Source organism: Salvelinus fontinalis, chromosome 21 (assembly GCF_029448725.1).
Source record: "Salvelinus fontinalis isolate EN_2023a chromosome 21, ASM2944872v1, whole genome shotgun sequence".
Taxonomy (NCBI): domain Eukaryota; kingdom Metazoa; phylum Chordata; class Actinopteri; order Salmoniformes; family Salmonidae; genus Salvelinus; species Salvelinus fontinalis.
Genome location: NC_074685.1, coordinates 10,987,180 through 11,001,689, shown reverse-complemented (window position 1 = coordinate 11,001,689; position 14,510 = coordinate 10,987,180). Strand labels below are relative to the sequence as shown.

At 41.1% G+C, this 14,510-nt stretch overlaps 2 protein-coding genes across 2 annotated transcripts; both read right to left on the bottom strand.

Moving 5' to 3' along the window:
• Positions 1–575: 575 nt before the first annotated feature.
• Positions 576–7,966, bottom strand: LOC129818153 (deoxycytidine kinase-like). The gene is made up of 7 exons (XM_055873805.1): positions 7,660–7,966; positions 7,136–7,251; positions 4,975–5,168; positions 3,572–3,719; positions 3,240–3,355; positions 1,459–1,558; positions 576–925 (listed from the first exon to the last, which is right to left on the bottom strand). The coding sequence occupies exons 1-7, from the start codon at positions 7,748–7,750 to the stop codon at positions 899–901; spliced, it is 792 nt and encodes a 263-aa protein (XP_055729780.1). The 5' UTR covers positions 7,751–7,966; the 3' UTR covers positions 576–898.
• A 176-nt stretch (positions 7,967–8,142) lies between these two features.
• Positions 8,143–14,136, bottom strand: LOC129818152 (MOB kinase activator 1B-like). The gene is made up of 6 exons (XM_055873804.1): positions 13,843–14,136; positions 12,336–12,502; positions 11,432–11,525; positions 11,215–11,348; positions 10,926–11,089; positions 8,143–10,527 (listed from the first exon to the last, which is right to left on the bottom strand). Exons 1-6 carry the CDS (start codon positions 13,854–13,856, stop codon positions 10,450–10,452), a joined length of 651 nt encoding a protein of 216 aa, XP_055729779.1. The 5' UTR covers positions 13,857–14,136; the 3' UTR covers positions 8,143–10,449.
• Positions 14,137–14,510: the final 374 nt, after the last annotated feature.

Here is a 14,510-nt window from a genome sequence, read left to right as displayed (position 1 = left end):
GTGACAAATAAAATTTGATTTTAGAAAAGTGACGTTGAAAGAGGGGTCTCAAAGGAGCATAGGAGGTTTAAAGGGTTGTGAGTCTCAGTCACCCGATCTCAACCCAATTGAACACTTATGGGAGATTCTGGAGCAGCACCTGAGACAGCGTTTTCCACCACCATCAACAAAACACCAAATTATGGAATTTCTTGTTGCAGAATTGTGTCACATTCCTCCAATAGAGTTCCAGACACTTGTAGAATCTATGCCAAGGCGCATTGAAGCTGCTCTGGCGGCTCGTGGTCCAACACCCTAAGACGCTTTCTGTTGGTGTTCATTTTATTTTGGCAGTTACCTGTATATTTCATGCACATGAAAGGTTTATCTTACAAGTACACATTTTCACCTGTGACAACCTATTTTATTTTGTAGATTATAGGCAGTTTACTGAGCTTACTCTGACCCTCCATACCAGGTAGTTGAGTATAGCACCATCTTCTGGGCATATGCTATGCACAGCACTTCAGGTAGGGTTTGCAGGGACCTAGGGCCACAGGGAATTTTTGTTTCCACAAGAATCACACAAAACATCCTTAGGTTCCCTCATACTGGCAGGCCTATTTTATTTTAGGTTTTCATTAAACCGTCCAAATGATTACCAATGATGAAATACATATCAATGTTTTCTCCCCTTCTCATTCATATTGCTTAAATAACAACACCACACGCCATGAAAGTGAAACCAAGCTATAAAAAATCATTATAGTACCCATGCAGTGCGATACATTTAAAATTCTGTAAAAATAATATATACAAATAATCGAAATCATTCATTACAAAAAAGCGTGTCAGGTTCCACATGTCTCCTCACATCTGGCTCCCCTTCAGTGCAGGATGTGATGTCATCAGCTAATGTTTACAAGGTACTGAGAAACACTTTGACCTGGATGAAAAGCACATAACAAGCTGTTAGCACACAATGAATATGGATTAGTGTCAATGTAATTTGTGTGTCAGGTCAGTCTAAGCATTTGATGTGGACACAATATGGAGCAAAGCTTGGACGTGCGAGAGGATGACAGTACTACAACTGGACAGGAAGTGCAGGAACAATTTACCTCAATGTGTTTGTGTGTTTTACTAATGGCTTTTTTGGTATCAGTTGTAGCATCTGTGTTAACCCTCAACATGAAACGGCTACATTAGCAGCTCCTCAGGCCTCATTTCCATAAATTAAACGTTGAGTGTTTGTGTGTGTGTGTGGGTGTGGGTGCGTATCTTTATCAACATCCCTCTACTAATAATTTGACAGTAGTCAGTGATAACAGGATGTTTTTCACTACTGCCCTCCAAACAGCATGTTTCCTTAACAAAAATACCAGCTAAATATAGTCACATCTAGCTACTTCTGAAAAACACTGCTACATTAAAAATAATTACCAATTTCCATGAAAAACAAATGGGCTGTATTCTTACCTTTTCCACCATGTCCGCACCCTTGACCTTGTCAACTTTGAAATCTTCGTTAACATCTAGCGTCAGAATGGGCACGTTATTCAAATACTTATACTCCATGCTGTGGGTCAGGGCCAAGAGGGAACAGGACATATGGTTAGTGACAACAACGCAAGACACACACACACACACACACACACACACACACACACACACACACACACACACACACACACACACACACACAGCTTATGCAATAAACTACATATTTTTTTACTCAGGTCAGGCTTCTTAATGGTTGTTTCCTTGTTATTTAAAGGTTATTTCCTTTAAAGCCTGGATCTGCAGTTGCTTTTCACAACAGAAGCTGCTTGTGTTGAGAGAGAAAAAATAGAGTTTGATGGAAAAACAGGGGTTTGGCCCAGCCCTACTCTATTTCTTCACTCTCACAACAAAAGCAGTGGCGCAGCTTCTGTTGTGAAAAGCATCTGCGGATCCGAGCCCTGATCTGCAGTTTATTTTTCCCCACAGAAGCCGCCTCACTGCTTGTGTTGTGAGAGATACATTTTTTTTGTTTGAACGAAAACATGTGGGTTTTGTCCAGCCATAGCCACTGGACTGGGCTTGGGGAAAGGTGTGTTTTTGCGCTAAATCCCGCACACTCTAATGACCTTCATTGTCCCTCATATCCCCATGCCAGCCCAGCGGCTATGGCTGGGCCAATTCCAATGCTTTAGTTCAAACTCAATTTTTTTCTCCCTCACAACACAAGCAGCTTCTGTTGTAAAAAGCAACTGAGGGTTTAAGCAGAAATGACTTTGTAAGGGAAGACATCCATCTTTGTAAGGAAATTCAAAGCTCACAATAGACCTTAGAAACAAGCCTGTTTCCTGTCTCATCCACCATAATCTTGTTCCCACACTTCCACCCAAATGCATGAAGTCTGGTGGACCAACACATCAAACTTGGCCTTCGTTAGCCAATACAGGGAGAGATTAATTGGTTTTATCTACCAGCCAATCATGTCCCACAACACCTTCCACCTAACCCTCCCCCGTATACTCGTGTGATTCCCCCCAAATTAAATGATGACTGTCACGCCCTGACCATAGAGAGCAATTGTTTCTCTATGGTGAAGTGGGTCAGGGCATGACTGGGGGTGATCTAGTTTATTTATTTCTATGTGGTGTCTAAGTTTAGTTTTTCTATGTTGGTGATTTTGTATGATTCCCAATTAGAGGCAGCTGGCTATCGTTGTCTCTAATTGGGATCATATTTAAGTAGCATTTTTTCCACCTGTGTTTTATGGGATATTGTTTTGAATTAGTGAACGTAGCATCTCTGTAGTCACGGTTCGTTGTTAGTTTATTGTTTATTTGTTTTTGTCTTTGCTAAGTTTCACTTTATTTAATAAATTATGTGGAACTCAACATCCGCTGCGCCTTGGTCCGATATTTATTCGAACGTAGCAATGACATATACTTTACTCACTAGATCACTCCCATAGAATTTTATGGTCACTCCCACTAAGGCCAACTTTGAATGGTTGATATCCCAGCCTTACATGTGATGTGCGCAATAACCTGGATACGAGGTTACATCCAACTATAAAATGTAAAAGTTTAAGCATTTTATTTAATGCGCAGACACACACATGCGCAGACACACGTCCCTGCCTCAACCCACTCCCTTCCGTAACACTCCCTTCCTCCCTCACAATACCAACACTCCCTTCCTCCAATACCATCAACACTCCCTCCCTTACAATACCACCAACACTCCCTCCCTCCCTTCCTTTTTACCACATGGTTTTGTGCTGCAGCCAGCTCTCGTGTTTGAAGTGAAGTTTCTCCAGGTACTCCAGTGGAATGCCCTGCTCCTCCTCTCTGCCTCTCCGATGCAGCCTCTCCATGCATCTCTACACACACACACAAGGACCAGTGTAATTACATTGTTACCACACAGGTATAAGTGTACCTTAATTTAATGTTTTTTTCTTTCTTTTTAGCATGAGGTGTATACCAGTACGTAAAAAAACAATAGGCTACACTATATAATCGACTACAATGTAATTTAAATGTTTTGTACGGTAAGTTCCTGATGAACATGTAGTGAGGTCAAATTAATTGCTGACCTCTGGCGCGGCTCGGAGGTAGATGATGCCATCCAGCTCGATGTGTTTTCCAAACTGTTTATGGAGCCAGCCGTGCCAGTCCTGGTAGATGGACCACTCTGTCTCGTTCAGACACTCACTCTCATACAGGTTTGCCGCAAAGATGTACCTGGAAACAGACCCAACAACAACAAAGATGTACCTAATGTCCCGTAGAGCATGGCGCTTGCAATGTCAGGGTTGTGTGTTCGATTCCCACGGGGGACCAGTATGAAAAAGGTCAAATGTATGCACTCAGTAATGTAAGTTTCTTTGGATAAGAGCGTCTGCTAAATGACTGAAATGTTAAAATGACTGAAATGTTAAAATGACTGAAATGAAACCGACACAACAACAACAAATCTGTTCCTGGACACAGACACAACAACAACAAATCTGTTCCTGGACACAGACACAACAACAACAAATCTGTTCCTGGACACAGACACAACAACAACAGAGCTGTTCCTGGACACAGACACAACAACAACAAAGCTGTTCCTGGACACAGACACAACAACAACAACAAAGCTGTTCCTGGACACAGACACAACAACAACAAAGCTGTTCCTGGACACAGACACAACAACAACAAAGATGTACCTGGACACAGACAGAATAACAACAAAGATGTTCCTGGACACAGACACAAAAACAACAAAGATGTACATGGACACAGACAAAACAACAACAAAGCTGTTCCTGGACACAGACACAACAACAACAAAGCTGTTCCTGGACACAGACAGAATAACAACAAAGATGTACCTGGAAACAGACACAACAACAACAAAGCTGTTCCTGGACACAGACAGAATAACAACAAAGATGTACCTGGACACAGACACAACAACAACAAAGCTGTTCCTGGACACAGACAGAATAACAACAAAGATGTACCTGGACACAGACACAACAACAAAGATGTTCCTGGACACAGACACAACAACAACAAAGATGTACCTGGACACAGACAGAATAACAACAAAGCTGTTCCTGGACACAGACACAACAACAACAAAGATGTACCTGGACACAGACACAACAACAACAAAGATGTTCCTGGACACAGACACAACAACAAAGATGTTCCTGGATACAGACACAACAACAAAGATGTTCCTGGAAACAGACACAACAACAAAAATGTTCCTGGACACAGACACAACAACAAACATGTACCTGGAAACAGACACACCAACAACAAAGGACAGATGAGAGTGGTGTGCTTAGAAGCAATGTTAGAGAACTATTTCCTTGGAAATAGAACTCTAAACCCTATCCTTGGTATCATATCTTAGACCCTATCCTTGGCATCCAATCAAAGACGACATGTAACGTTACCAAGGTTGACTCTCCTGGTGAGATGTCCTGTTCATTCATACCTGTCACTGTAGACGGAGCGCTCGAAGAACTGCACTGGGTTCTCTGCCTCTCGGAGCTTCCCATTGGTGGATTTCATCTGGGCGCGGACCCTGCTCATGCAAGCGTAGGTCTGGAAGGTGTAGGCCCATCTCTCTGGCTTCTCATACATCATCTGCAGCACGTTACCACCACTCTTCTGGGACACGGTCAGCTCCTGGGGACAAAGAGGAGAAGGTGGGTTTAATACTGAGGCTAAGAGAGATACAGTACCATTAAATGTACTGTATACCCTTGCACATCAAAGAATACCAACCACAGAAATACCACAGCAATACAGTTATAATCAAAGAGTTATCACAGATATATTGTATTGTGTGTGTGTATATTCTGCAGTATCGCGATGTAGGCTAACCACTACTGAGCGAACAGAGTGGTGCCAGGCTCTCTCTGTGTGTGTGTGTGTGTGTGTGTGTGTGTGTGTGTGTGTGTGTGTGTGGGTGTGTGTGTGTTTATCACAGGAGGTTGGTGGCACCTTAATTCGGGAGGACGGGCTCATGGTAATGGCTGAAGCGGAAAAAGTGAAAGGGTATCAAATACATTAAACAAACGGTTTCCATGTGTTGAATCCATTCCAGTTGCACCGTTCCAGCCATTATTAAGAGCCATCCTACCCTCAGCAGCCTCTACTGGTGTGTATGTGTGTGTGTGGTTAGTTAGGTGGTCCAATCTGACCACAGGTTACGGAATGTGTTTCCAGTTCGGCATGGGTGTGGTCAGTGTTAGAAATTAAGTAGCAATTTCCAGTGGTGGAAAAAGTACCCAATTGTCATACTTCAGTAAAAGTAAAGATACCTTAATAGAAAATGACTCAAGTAAAAGAGAAAGTCACCCAGTAAAATACTACTTGAGTAAAAGTCTAAAAGTAATTGGTTTTAAATATAGTTAAGTATCAAAATTCTATGTAATTGCTCAAATATTATACTTTAAAGTATAAGTAAAAGTATAAATAATTTCAAAATCCTTATATTAAACAAGCCAGATGGCACCAGTTTTTTATTTATTTACGGATAGGCAGTGGCACACTCCAACATAATTTACAAACGAAGCACGTGTGTTTAGCGAGTCTGCCAGATCAGAGGCAGTAGGGATGACCAGGGATGTTCTCTTGATAAGTGCATGAATTTAGAAAAAATTCTGTCCTGCTAAGCATTCAAAATGCAACGAGTACTTTTGGGTGTCAGGGAAAATGTATGTAGTAAAAAGTACATCATTTTAATTAGGAATGTTGTAAAGTAAAAGTTGTCAAAAATATAAATAGTAAAGTACAGATACTCAAAAAAACTACTTCAGTAGTACTTTAAAGTATTTTTACATAAGTACTTTGCACCACTCGCATTTCTCAATGAAAACATCCAAAGGTAGTCTGATTCTAATGGTGGTGGGAGAGTGTTGGGGATGGGCATAGTACTTATTCACCATGTGGTGTAACAATAATGTCAGAACACCTCTTGATATTACAGTGGACAAAACCAGCTGACTATGTAGATTGAGGAATTGAAATAGTAGGACAGACATATTTGACATGATTGAACTGAAGATTGTGGTGTGGTGATGTATGTTGGGTGGGGCAGCCAGGGTGTAGTGGTGGTCAGTAGTGGTGCCCTGCCCCATCGCCATACTCAGCTGTTCAGGGTGGGGGCCATCTTTTCCCCTGGGTGTCTATTCTAACAGACACTGACCAGTGCAAAGTGGAACAGATGGCAGCTGCTGTATTATTCTAAACACAGCACATACTGTACACACACACTAGACTAGGACAGTATACTGTATGTACCGTATACAGGGGGATTTAGAATACCGAACACCGCCATTTCCTTGTTGCTAAAACTCAAATAGTTTGCCTAATTTCAGTTTTCAGAGTCGCAAGCTAGCGCAAGGATGCGCTCTTTGAAAGGAGGGAGTAGTGTAACGACCCTGGGTTTATAAGCGCGGAAATCGACACTACCGTTCGAGCATGCTTTTGCGGCACAGTCGATAGCGCGCCGGACCTCGGGCTCGAAGGTCGAGGGTTCGAGACCTGTTTCATTACAGTATGTATACCGTCTCTGTGTGTGTTCATTAATCACAGGTCAATCTCATTTGAGGGATGGGTGAAAGTTCGGTCAGATAAGCATACTGTACCTCAAACTCGCTGTGTTGTGTTTGTACATTGCACCATCTGGCGATGGGTTCGGGCACTACTTCCCAGTCTTTGCTCTGCTCTTCCAGAAGGCGCACGAACGTAGATTTGCCCGCCGCTGCGGAAATGATACTGAAGTCAGTTTCCATTTCCACAATACCCCCGACTGCTATACAATTTCAAGTTCAACCATATCTATTTACAATCTTCACAATCTATTTACAATCTTTAAAGACATTTCAGTTGAAAATAACTACAGTATTGTGACTACATCTCTCACTAGAATAACACGGAAGCCCTGGTGCGTGACATTAAACACATTGGCATAGTCATTTTATCCTTTACTTATCCTGCGCATCAGCTAGCTAACGTTACATTATTTTATTTAATCAACAACGCTAGCTACAAGGCACGCTCTATAGTTAAACGTTTTAGTTACGAGCTAGCTAGGGACAGTATAGCAATTGTTTTACTTTCAGCAATCCTACATTAAAGTTGGTGACCATTTTAAACTAGCGTTACTTACCAATGTTGCCTTCTATTGAAATTCGTTTTGTCTTGTCCATAGTGTCGTTTAAGAGACTATGACCTGCTCTCTTCGGCGGCGTGGGAGACATTTTCTTTTTTAGATATTTGGTCTATTTTTCTTGAACTCGGAGGTTTCGTTACAGCTGTCTGGACTGTAGTATCTTCAATTCGGATGCAATTGGTTCAGAAGGCGCGTTGTGGCGTTATGTTTGAAACTTTGGCGGCAACAGCTCTTAGTCACACTGGAAGCAGCCTGTCATGGGAGTTCTCTAAAGTTTGTGGTAGGAGGGATATAGCCCCACCTACTATTTTACTGTTTGTTGCGCCACTGGTTATAACGACCCTATTCAACGGATATGATTTGCTCAACACGAGCCATACACTACATGATACTATAGGTCTACTTTCTTCTGCAGAGAAGTGAGACTGAAGACAATCGGTTTAGGCTACTTTATTTCCCCCAAAATTTAGACAAAGATAATCTGGTCAAAGAACACCTTTATTTCCATCATAAACAGCATTCAGTATTGTGCAGTTCAGTAACTTTCATCACCCTTAGGCAATTCATATTTACAACTCAGTCATCAACAAGGGGAATATACAGACAGGGGACCAAATTTTGCATGTGATGAACAAGCATTTTCTTGTTCTCAGAGAAGCATGGCAGATGGCTTTGTTACTTTACCACCTTCTGATCAACACAATCATGTTAATTTTCTAAAGCTATGTCAAAATAACACATTGAAATAAGTAAGAAGGAAATATGACATGGTGTAAAAGAAGGAAAGAAACAACCTCTAAAAGAGACCCAATAACATTCTTTAATATAGACTTACAACTATCAGTCCATGCCAGCTACCAAAATATGATATCAAAGCAAAATCCTGTCCTTATTGTTGTATTTACAGTATGGATTTCATAGCAGAAGTTATTTGCATCTCCATATCAAATCTTCCTGAAAAGATAGTATAAAATGGCATTTAAACATTCCATTGTACTCATGTCTTACTGCATACTATAGTAGTAGGTCTATAGTTAAGTCCTATAACAGCAACGTGTCTCAGTACCAATATCTACCACTTTAAAACACCACTACCTCTGAATAACACACAGAAAGAAAAGCATTTGCTCCCATCTGTATGAATGGAAAATAGTAAATTGTTTATACTTTGAAGAGTGGCATGACCATTATTGCATAGTAAACATTTTCATTTTGGATTCCATCCCTCTGCAGCACGGCAATACATTACTCAACAGAACTTACAAAAGGCATAGGAAATCACACTATTGAAAGAAGCATACGCTGATAGCACTGAATGTGCTGTTATAGTTTACTACGTGGCTCATCACTTTAGTAACATTATATGGGAAGATAATGCAACAGAGCCTAAATTACGTAGTTCAGTACAGTTTCTAAAAGATAAGAGACAGCATATTTGCCGTAAAGGAAAAACATTCAGGCAAAGAGGTCAGGAAACTGTTCAAAGTGCTTCATGGCTGGTTAGACAAAGGGCAAAGGAGCACCCCATCTTTGTTTATAAAAGTACAGTAAGTATGGTAGCCTGAGTACCAGTCTGTTTGTGCTATCATGCCAACTATCGGTCACTGATTGGCATGCCGAACCTGTTTGACTTGACAATGACAGCAATGGAGAAGGCAAGAGCACAAACAGATCTGGGACCAGGCTATAATTACAGTGCTCTTGGCCTCAAAGACAATATTTTACTTGTATACTGTATGTGGCCCATCAAATACAGCTTTTGCCATTACTGGTATTGTAACAGTTTAAACTACTGTAGTCGTATCGAGACCTGACTTGAAAACAGACAACAAAAATGACCATATATTGAGGGAAATTAAAACATGGACCCAAACCTCAGATTTAAAATTTCTCCATTCATATTAAAGCTGCTCTTTTATAGTTACATAAAGTAACACTTTAATGGGAATCTCAGAGAAAGCCAGTGAGGGCAAATGTTCCCTTTGTAGCCACCAGTATGTTGTGCACTTCTTTTGTTGTTCTGTGGGAGAGTGAGTGTGAACTAGCCTCGTACTACCATCCTGAACTCGCAAGCTTACATAAATATGTTTGCCTTCACTGACATATTTATGTACGCTCACAAGATGAGGATGGTAGTACGAGGCTAAGCATGAACCATAAATCAGGCACTTCGAAATATCAACTCTGTTTGATGGATTATACCAACTCTGTTTAGTTTATCAATGGATGTTTGATGGGTTTTATATCAACTCTTGTTTGGCGAGTTATGTGAAGTCTATTTGGGTTTTGGTTAGCCCACAATCCATTTAATCCAGTCATCTCATTATACCAAGACTAGGCAATGGGGTCATTTCTTCAACCTAATATAAGGAGTTTTGTTGCAGTTATCACCAATGTGACCAATATACTCAAATATTTGTACAATAGTTATGTAGTCCTTTATTTCTTACATAGCCTCTATGTTTTGTAGAAGCATCTGATATATATACACCAAATAGAGGAAGCTAATAAATACCAGTGATTTCAGTTTTGGTGATCGGTCCAAATTAATGCAACCATAATGAGCACATACCAGCTCAGACAGTAGTATAGTACTCCCTCATAGTCTAACCCCTTTGTCTATGACAGTGTAAGACTCTTCCTTACTTACCTGGCTTTCTTGAGAACATTTCCCCAAAGTTAGCGTATGCTGTATACATATAGCCAGTGCAGGGCAGGGTAGAAGGGACATCTGTGCAAAAATAATAGTACAATACCATAGAGTTAAAATAATAAGTCAGTCTGGGTTTATCTGTCCTTGGTGGTCAGTTTATCAATCAGCTCCTGAAGTGGCACCAGCTCTTTCCTGTCAATCAAGTTAAACTCCTGAAAGAGACAGAGGAAAACCTGGATTAAAGCAGGCGATTGCTACAGATTGGTGATAGATACATTGTAGATTGTAAAGCACTTTGAACATCTGGAAAAGCGCTACATAAACCCAATCAAGTGTTACCATCTTTATGTCTCAGTCCTACCGTAAAAAGGGTCATTGCCTCTAGTTCTTGGCCGCATACACTGAGGATAGCCTGGCTGCCACTGTTTGAGTCAACATCAAATGAGCTAGCTGAAGCAGATATAAAAAGACTGGGAACCAGGTATATCCATCTTTAACTTTTAAATGTAGCCTTGCCAGAACTACACCATTACCAATAAGGGGTAGGCCTACAGCTGAAATAATAGCCTTGGGAACCAGACTACATTGATAGTGGGCTCCGGTCCAATACCTGAACAAAGAAGATGAAGTGTTTGAAGGAGGTGTTGAGGTGGGCCTCCTCCTGTAGCTGCATCACAGAGTCAAAGTGTTGGTGGTAGATGTGGGCGTAGACCCTGAACAGGCGTTTCAGGATGGTCTTGGCCACAGACATAAAGTTCCGCCTGAACGGGACACCTTGAGGGCAAAGGTACAAAGTATACAGATTTATCAGGGTATAAAACAACTAAAGATAGATGATGGTGTCGCTTCACTGGAAATGCAATATGTAGACATGGTTATGGCAAAACATGGACTCCTACCTATCTTAGACGGAAAGAGTGTCTCATCATCGAGCTGGTCCTGCACCCAGGTCATTAAGTAATCAATGTACTTGGGAGCTGAGCATTTGATCGGCTTCTTGATGTTGGTACCATCTGCCCAATGATACTCATATCTACACAAAAAAAGTTACATGAATGGCAATGTATCATTATGACATAGGCAGAAAGGCAAGCAAGTCCACACCCCCACACTTACTTAGGCCCAGCAGACATGACAGGACAGCTCTCTTCAGTGCAGAAGTCTGTTATGGTGCCATAAAGCATGTTGATCTGGTTGAAGAAATCTACAGCTGTGGACGTAAAGAAATAACAAGGCATCATGAGGGGAATGTGAGCTGAGCTCCAGAGCATTTATATCCTCCAGACAACATTCATATAGAAGAAAATAAAAGTTAGTGTGGGATCTCAGATCTAATTAGTGTGTTGGCAGACATAGGGGACACAATAGCCCTCTCACACAATCATTCAGCACTCCAGAGTCGCCTCTCTCGATAAGCAGACTACTGGAAATTAAATCTTGCTCAGTGCCCCTGATTAGCTTGAGACGCCCATGCATCCCTCTCTCAAAGACACATGACCTACTATGCACATTGAAGTCAGTAGAAGAGCTAAGCTCTGAAAGTTCCACCTGTCAAACCATCATCACCTACTATACTGAGACATGAGAAATAACAAATTGGACGTCCTTTTTCACAGACAGCTCTGGCTTAGTGAGGTTTGCGTAGCCTGGTTCTCCATTTGCTAATTTCACAGCAGAAACCCAGACAGCTTGTCCGCTGAATGACTGGGTTAGGTCATCAGTGTGTGCCAGAGGAAGTGAGACATCCGCTGAACGAGTCATCCGTCTTGGTGGAAAACCAGAGACAGCAAAGAAAGCACCGACAGGGGTGGACAATCATCTCTGTTTAACATTCAATGTAGTTTTTGGTCTGGAGTTTATGCTAAAATCCTTCCCAGATACTAGGCCCAATTCTTCACTGGAAATTAACTCCTCAGCCTTGCAGACTGCTATTGAATCTGAGTAGACACTTAGTGTCAAATCTTGATCCCCTTCTATGTTAGTGGTGTTAAGGGGATAGAGAAGTGGATGTGTTCCTTACTGTTAACTGCCACCCACTCGTTCAAGTCTTCCCCATCGGGTAGCATGACAGCCATGCGCAAGTTCCCACTGCCCAGTGTCGCCTCGGCATGTTTCAGCAGTTCATACTGATGAGATCCCTCCGGGATGTTCTTCTTGGGCTTGAACGTCTTGGATGACCGATTGCCACTGTGGGAGAAATTAGAATGGAAAGACAATGAAATGGATCAAGTGTGTGTGTTTCAAGTTATAAAATGTCACATGCATAGTGAAATGCCTTTCTTGCTAGCTCTAACCCCAACAATGCAGTAGTCAATAACAATGTAATACTAAAACTAACGTAAGGTAGAACAAAACTATATAACACAATATATAAAAATAAGAACACAATATAGTAAGCAAGCATTCTATATACAGGGTCAGTTCCAATACCATATTTACAATGTGCAGGGATACTGAATCGACAGCGGTAGACATATTTAGGGGTAAGGTGATTAGGCATCAGGATATGATAAACAGAGTAGAAGCAGCGTATATGATGTTTGTATGTGAGTGGGTTTGCATGTGTGTAAAGTCAGTATAAATGTATGTGCATATTATGTATTTATGAGCAAATGGTTGAGTTAGTGTTTGTATGTGTGCTGGTGTGTCAGTGTGCAGCCCTGTGAGTGTTCATAGAGACTGCAAAATAAGAATAAAATACAAGGTTCAACTCAAATAGTCCGTGTAGCCATTTTGTTAGCTATTTGTGTGTGTGTGTGTGTGTGTGTGTGTGTGTGTCAGGCAGGGAGATAAAGGAAGTGAAGTAGGGAGTGATACAGTAGGCTACTAATTTCTTTAAAATAAAGGAATTGTTATATAATAGAAGAGCATATAATATTTTGTTCAACAAAAGCTGACCTCACACAGCCTCTGAAAAAAATGCAACGGCCAAAGTACTCTCTTTGATAGTCAGCTAACGTTAACAATTTGGTAAAACATTTAACTCCAGTGTTTGACAAAAAAAAAAATACCACTCTGATTGCAAAACGTATCTTTTCAGTCATAGCAAACTAGATAAGCTGCGTAGGTAGCTAACAACAAAGGCCCATTTGCTTGCCTGTACTGTATGCAACGCTAGTTCGCTGGCTACCGTGATGATGCCACACATTTGCTAATTATTTAGAGAGAGATAGTCATAGCAAATTCAGCCAACTTGATAGCAATAGATAATAATATCTAGCTATTTCTTATAACGTTAGCTAGCTAGCTGAACTAGTTAGAAATCGTGGCATTTAACAGTACAATTCAGCGTTCGGCTACAGACCTAGCTAGGTAGATAGGTAGTTAACGTTAACTATCTATCCAACTAACTAACGTTACTGTACACTCCACATACACTCAGCTAGCTAGCATTTCCATGTTGTGGCTAAACTTAGCCTAGCTATATGTGTTAGCCAGCCGTGAAAATGTTATAGGCTTATGTTAATACGTTAGCTTGAAAAGGCAGGCACATTGAACAAAATAATACGTGGGAGACGAATACTCACAATAGAAAGCTCATGTTTCTCTTCTTTATAACGTTAAAGTAGAGAGAGTGAAGTCAAAACAAATGCTTCCAGTGCAATGTCAGGCTTGTCAAACTGGTCCAAATTACGGACTGTTTAAGCGGACCCTGAACTAAAACTTCGTCCTACGACTAAAATGTAGCTTTGCATCAGCGAGCTCTGCAACATCTAGCTAACTAGCCAAGATATAAAGTCGACCGCCCAAAACGTTTGCTTATCTGGATGACTGACTAGCATTACTATGAGATCTGGTAAACTGCACAGCACATTTGTTAACAGCAAACTTCAACGATCCCTACTTGGAAATTAATTCTCGCGATAGAATCCCATTCACGTTTTCATAGTACTCTACTGTCATCAGCAGAGAGCAGTGTGGAATCGTTTTTCTCTGGACATGATTGCGTAAACAGACACAGTTGCCCTGTTTCTTGCCATATACTTTGCAGTATTTCATTTTTCATGTGTTTTTATTTTATTTATTTTTTACTTTTTACTCTCAATTGGTAGTTACAGTCTTGTCCCATCACTGCAACTCCTGTACGGACTCAGAAGAAGCAAAGGTCGAGAGCCATGCATCCTCCGAAACACAACCCTGGCAAGCCACACTGCTTCTAGATACACTGCTCACTTAACCCAGAAGCCAGCAGCAC

Excerpts from the sequence above, each read along its gene's own strand:
- LOC129818153 (XM_055873805.1), bottom strand. The coding sequence starts at position 7,750 with ATGTCTCCCACGCCGCCGAAGAGAGCAGGTCATAGTCTCTTAAACGAC. Across the intron at positions 5,169-7,135 it reads CACAACACAGCGAGTTTGAG|GAGCTGACCGTGTCCCAGAA; the intron begins GTACAGTATGCT and ends CTTTGTCCCCAG. Across the intron at positions 3,356-3,571 it reads ACCTCCGAGCCGCGCCAGAG|AGATGCATGGAGAGGCTGCA; the intron begins GTCAGCAATTAA and ends GTGTGTGTGTAG.
- LOC129818152 (XM_055873804.1), bottom strand. Across the intron at positions 11,526-12,335 it reads CGAGTGGGTGGCAGTTAACA|CTGTAGATTTCTTCAACCAG; the intron begins GTAAGGAACACA and ends TTACGTCCACAG. Across the intron at positions 11,349-11,431 it reads GTCATGTCTGCTGGGCCTAA|ATATGAGTATCATTGGGCAG; the intron begins GTAAGTGTGGGG and ends TTTTTTGTGTAG.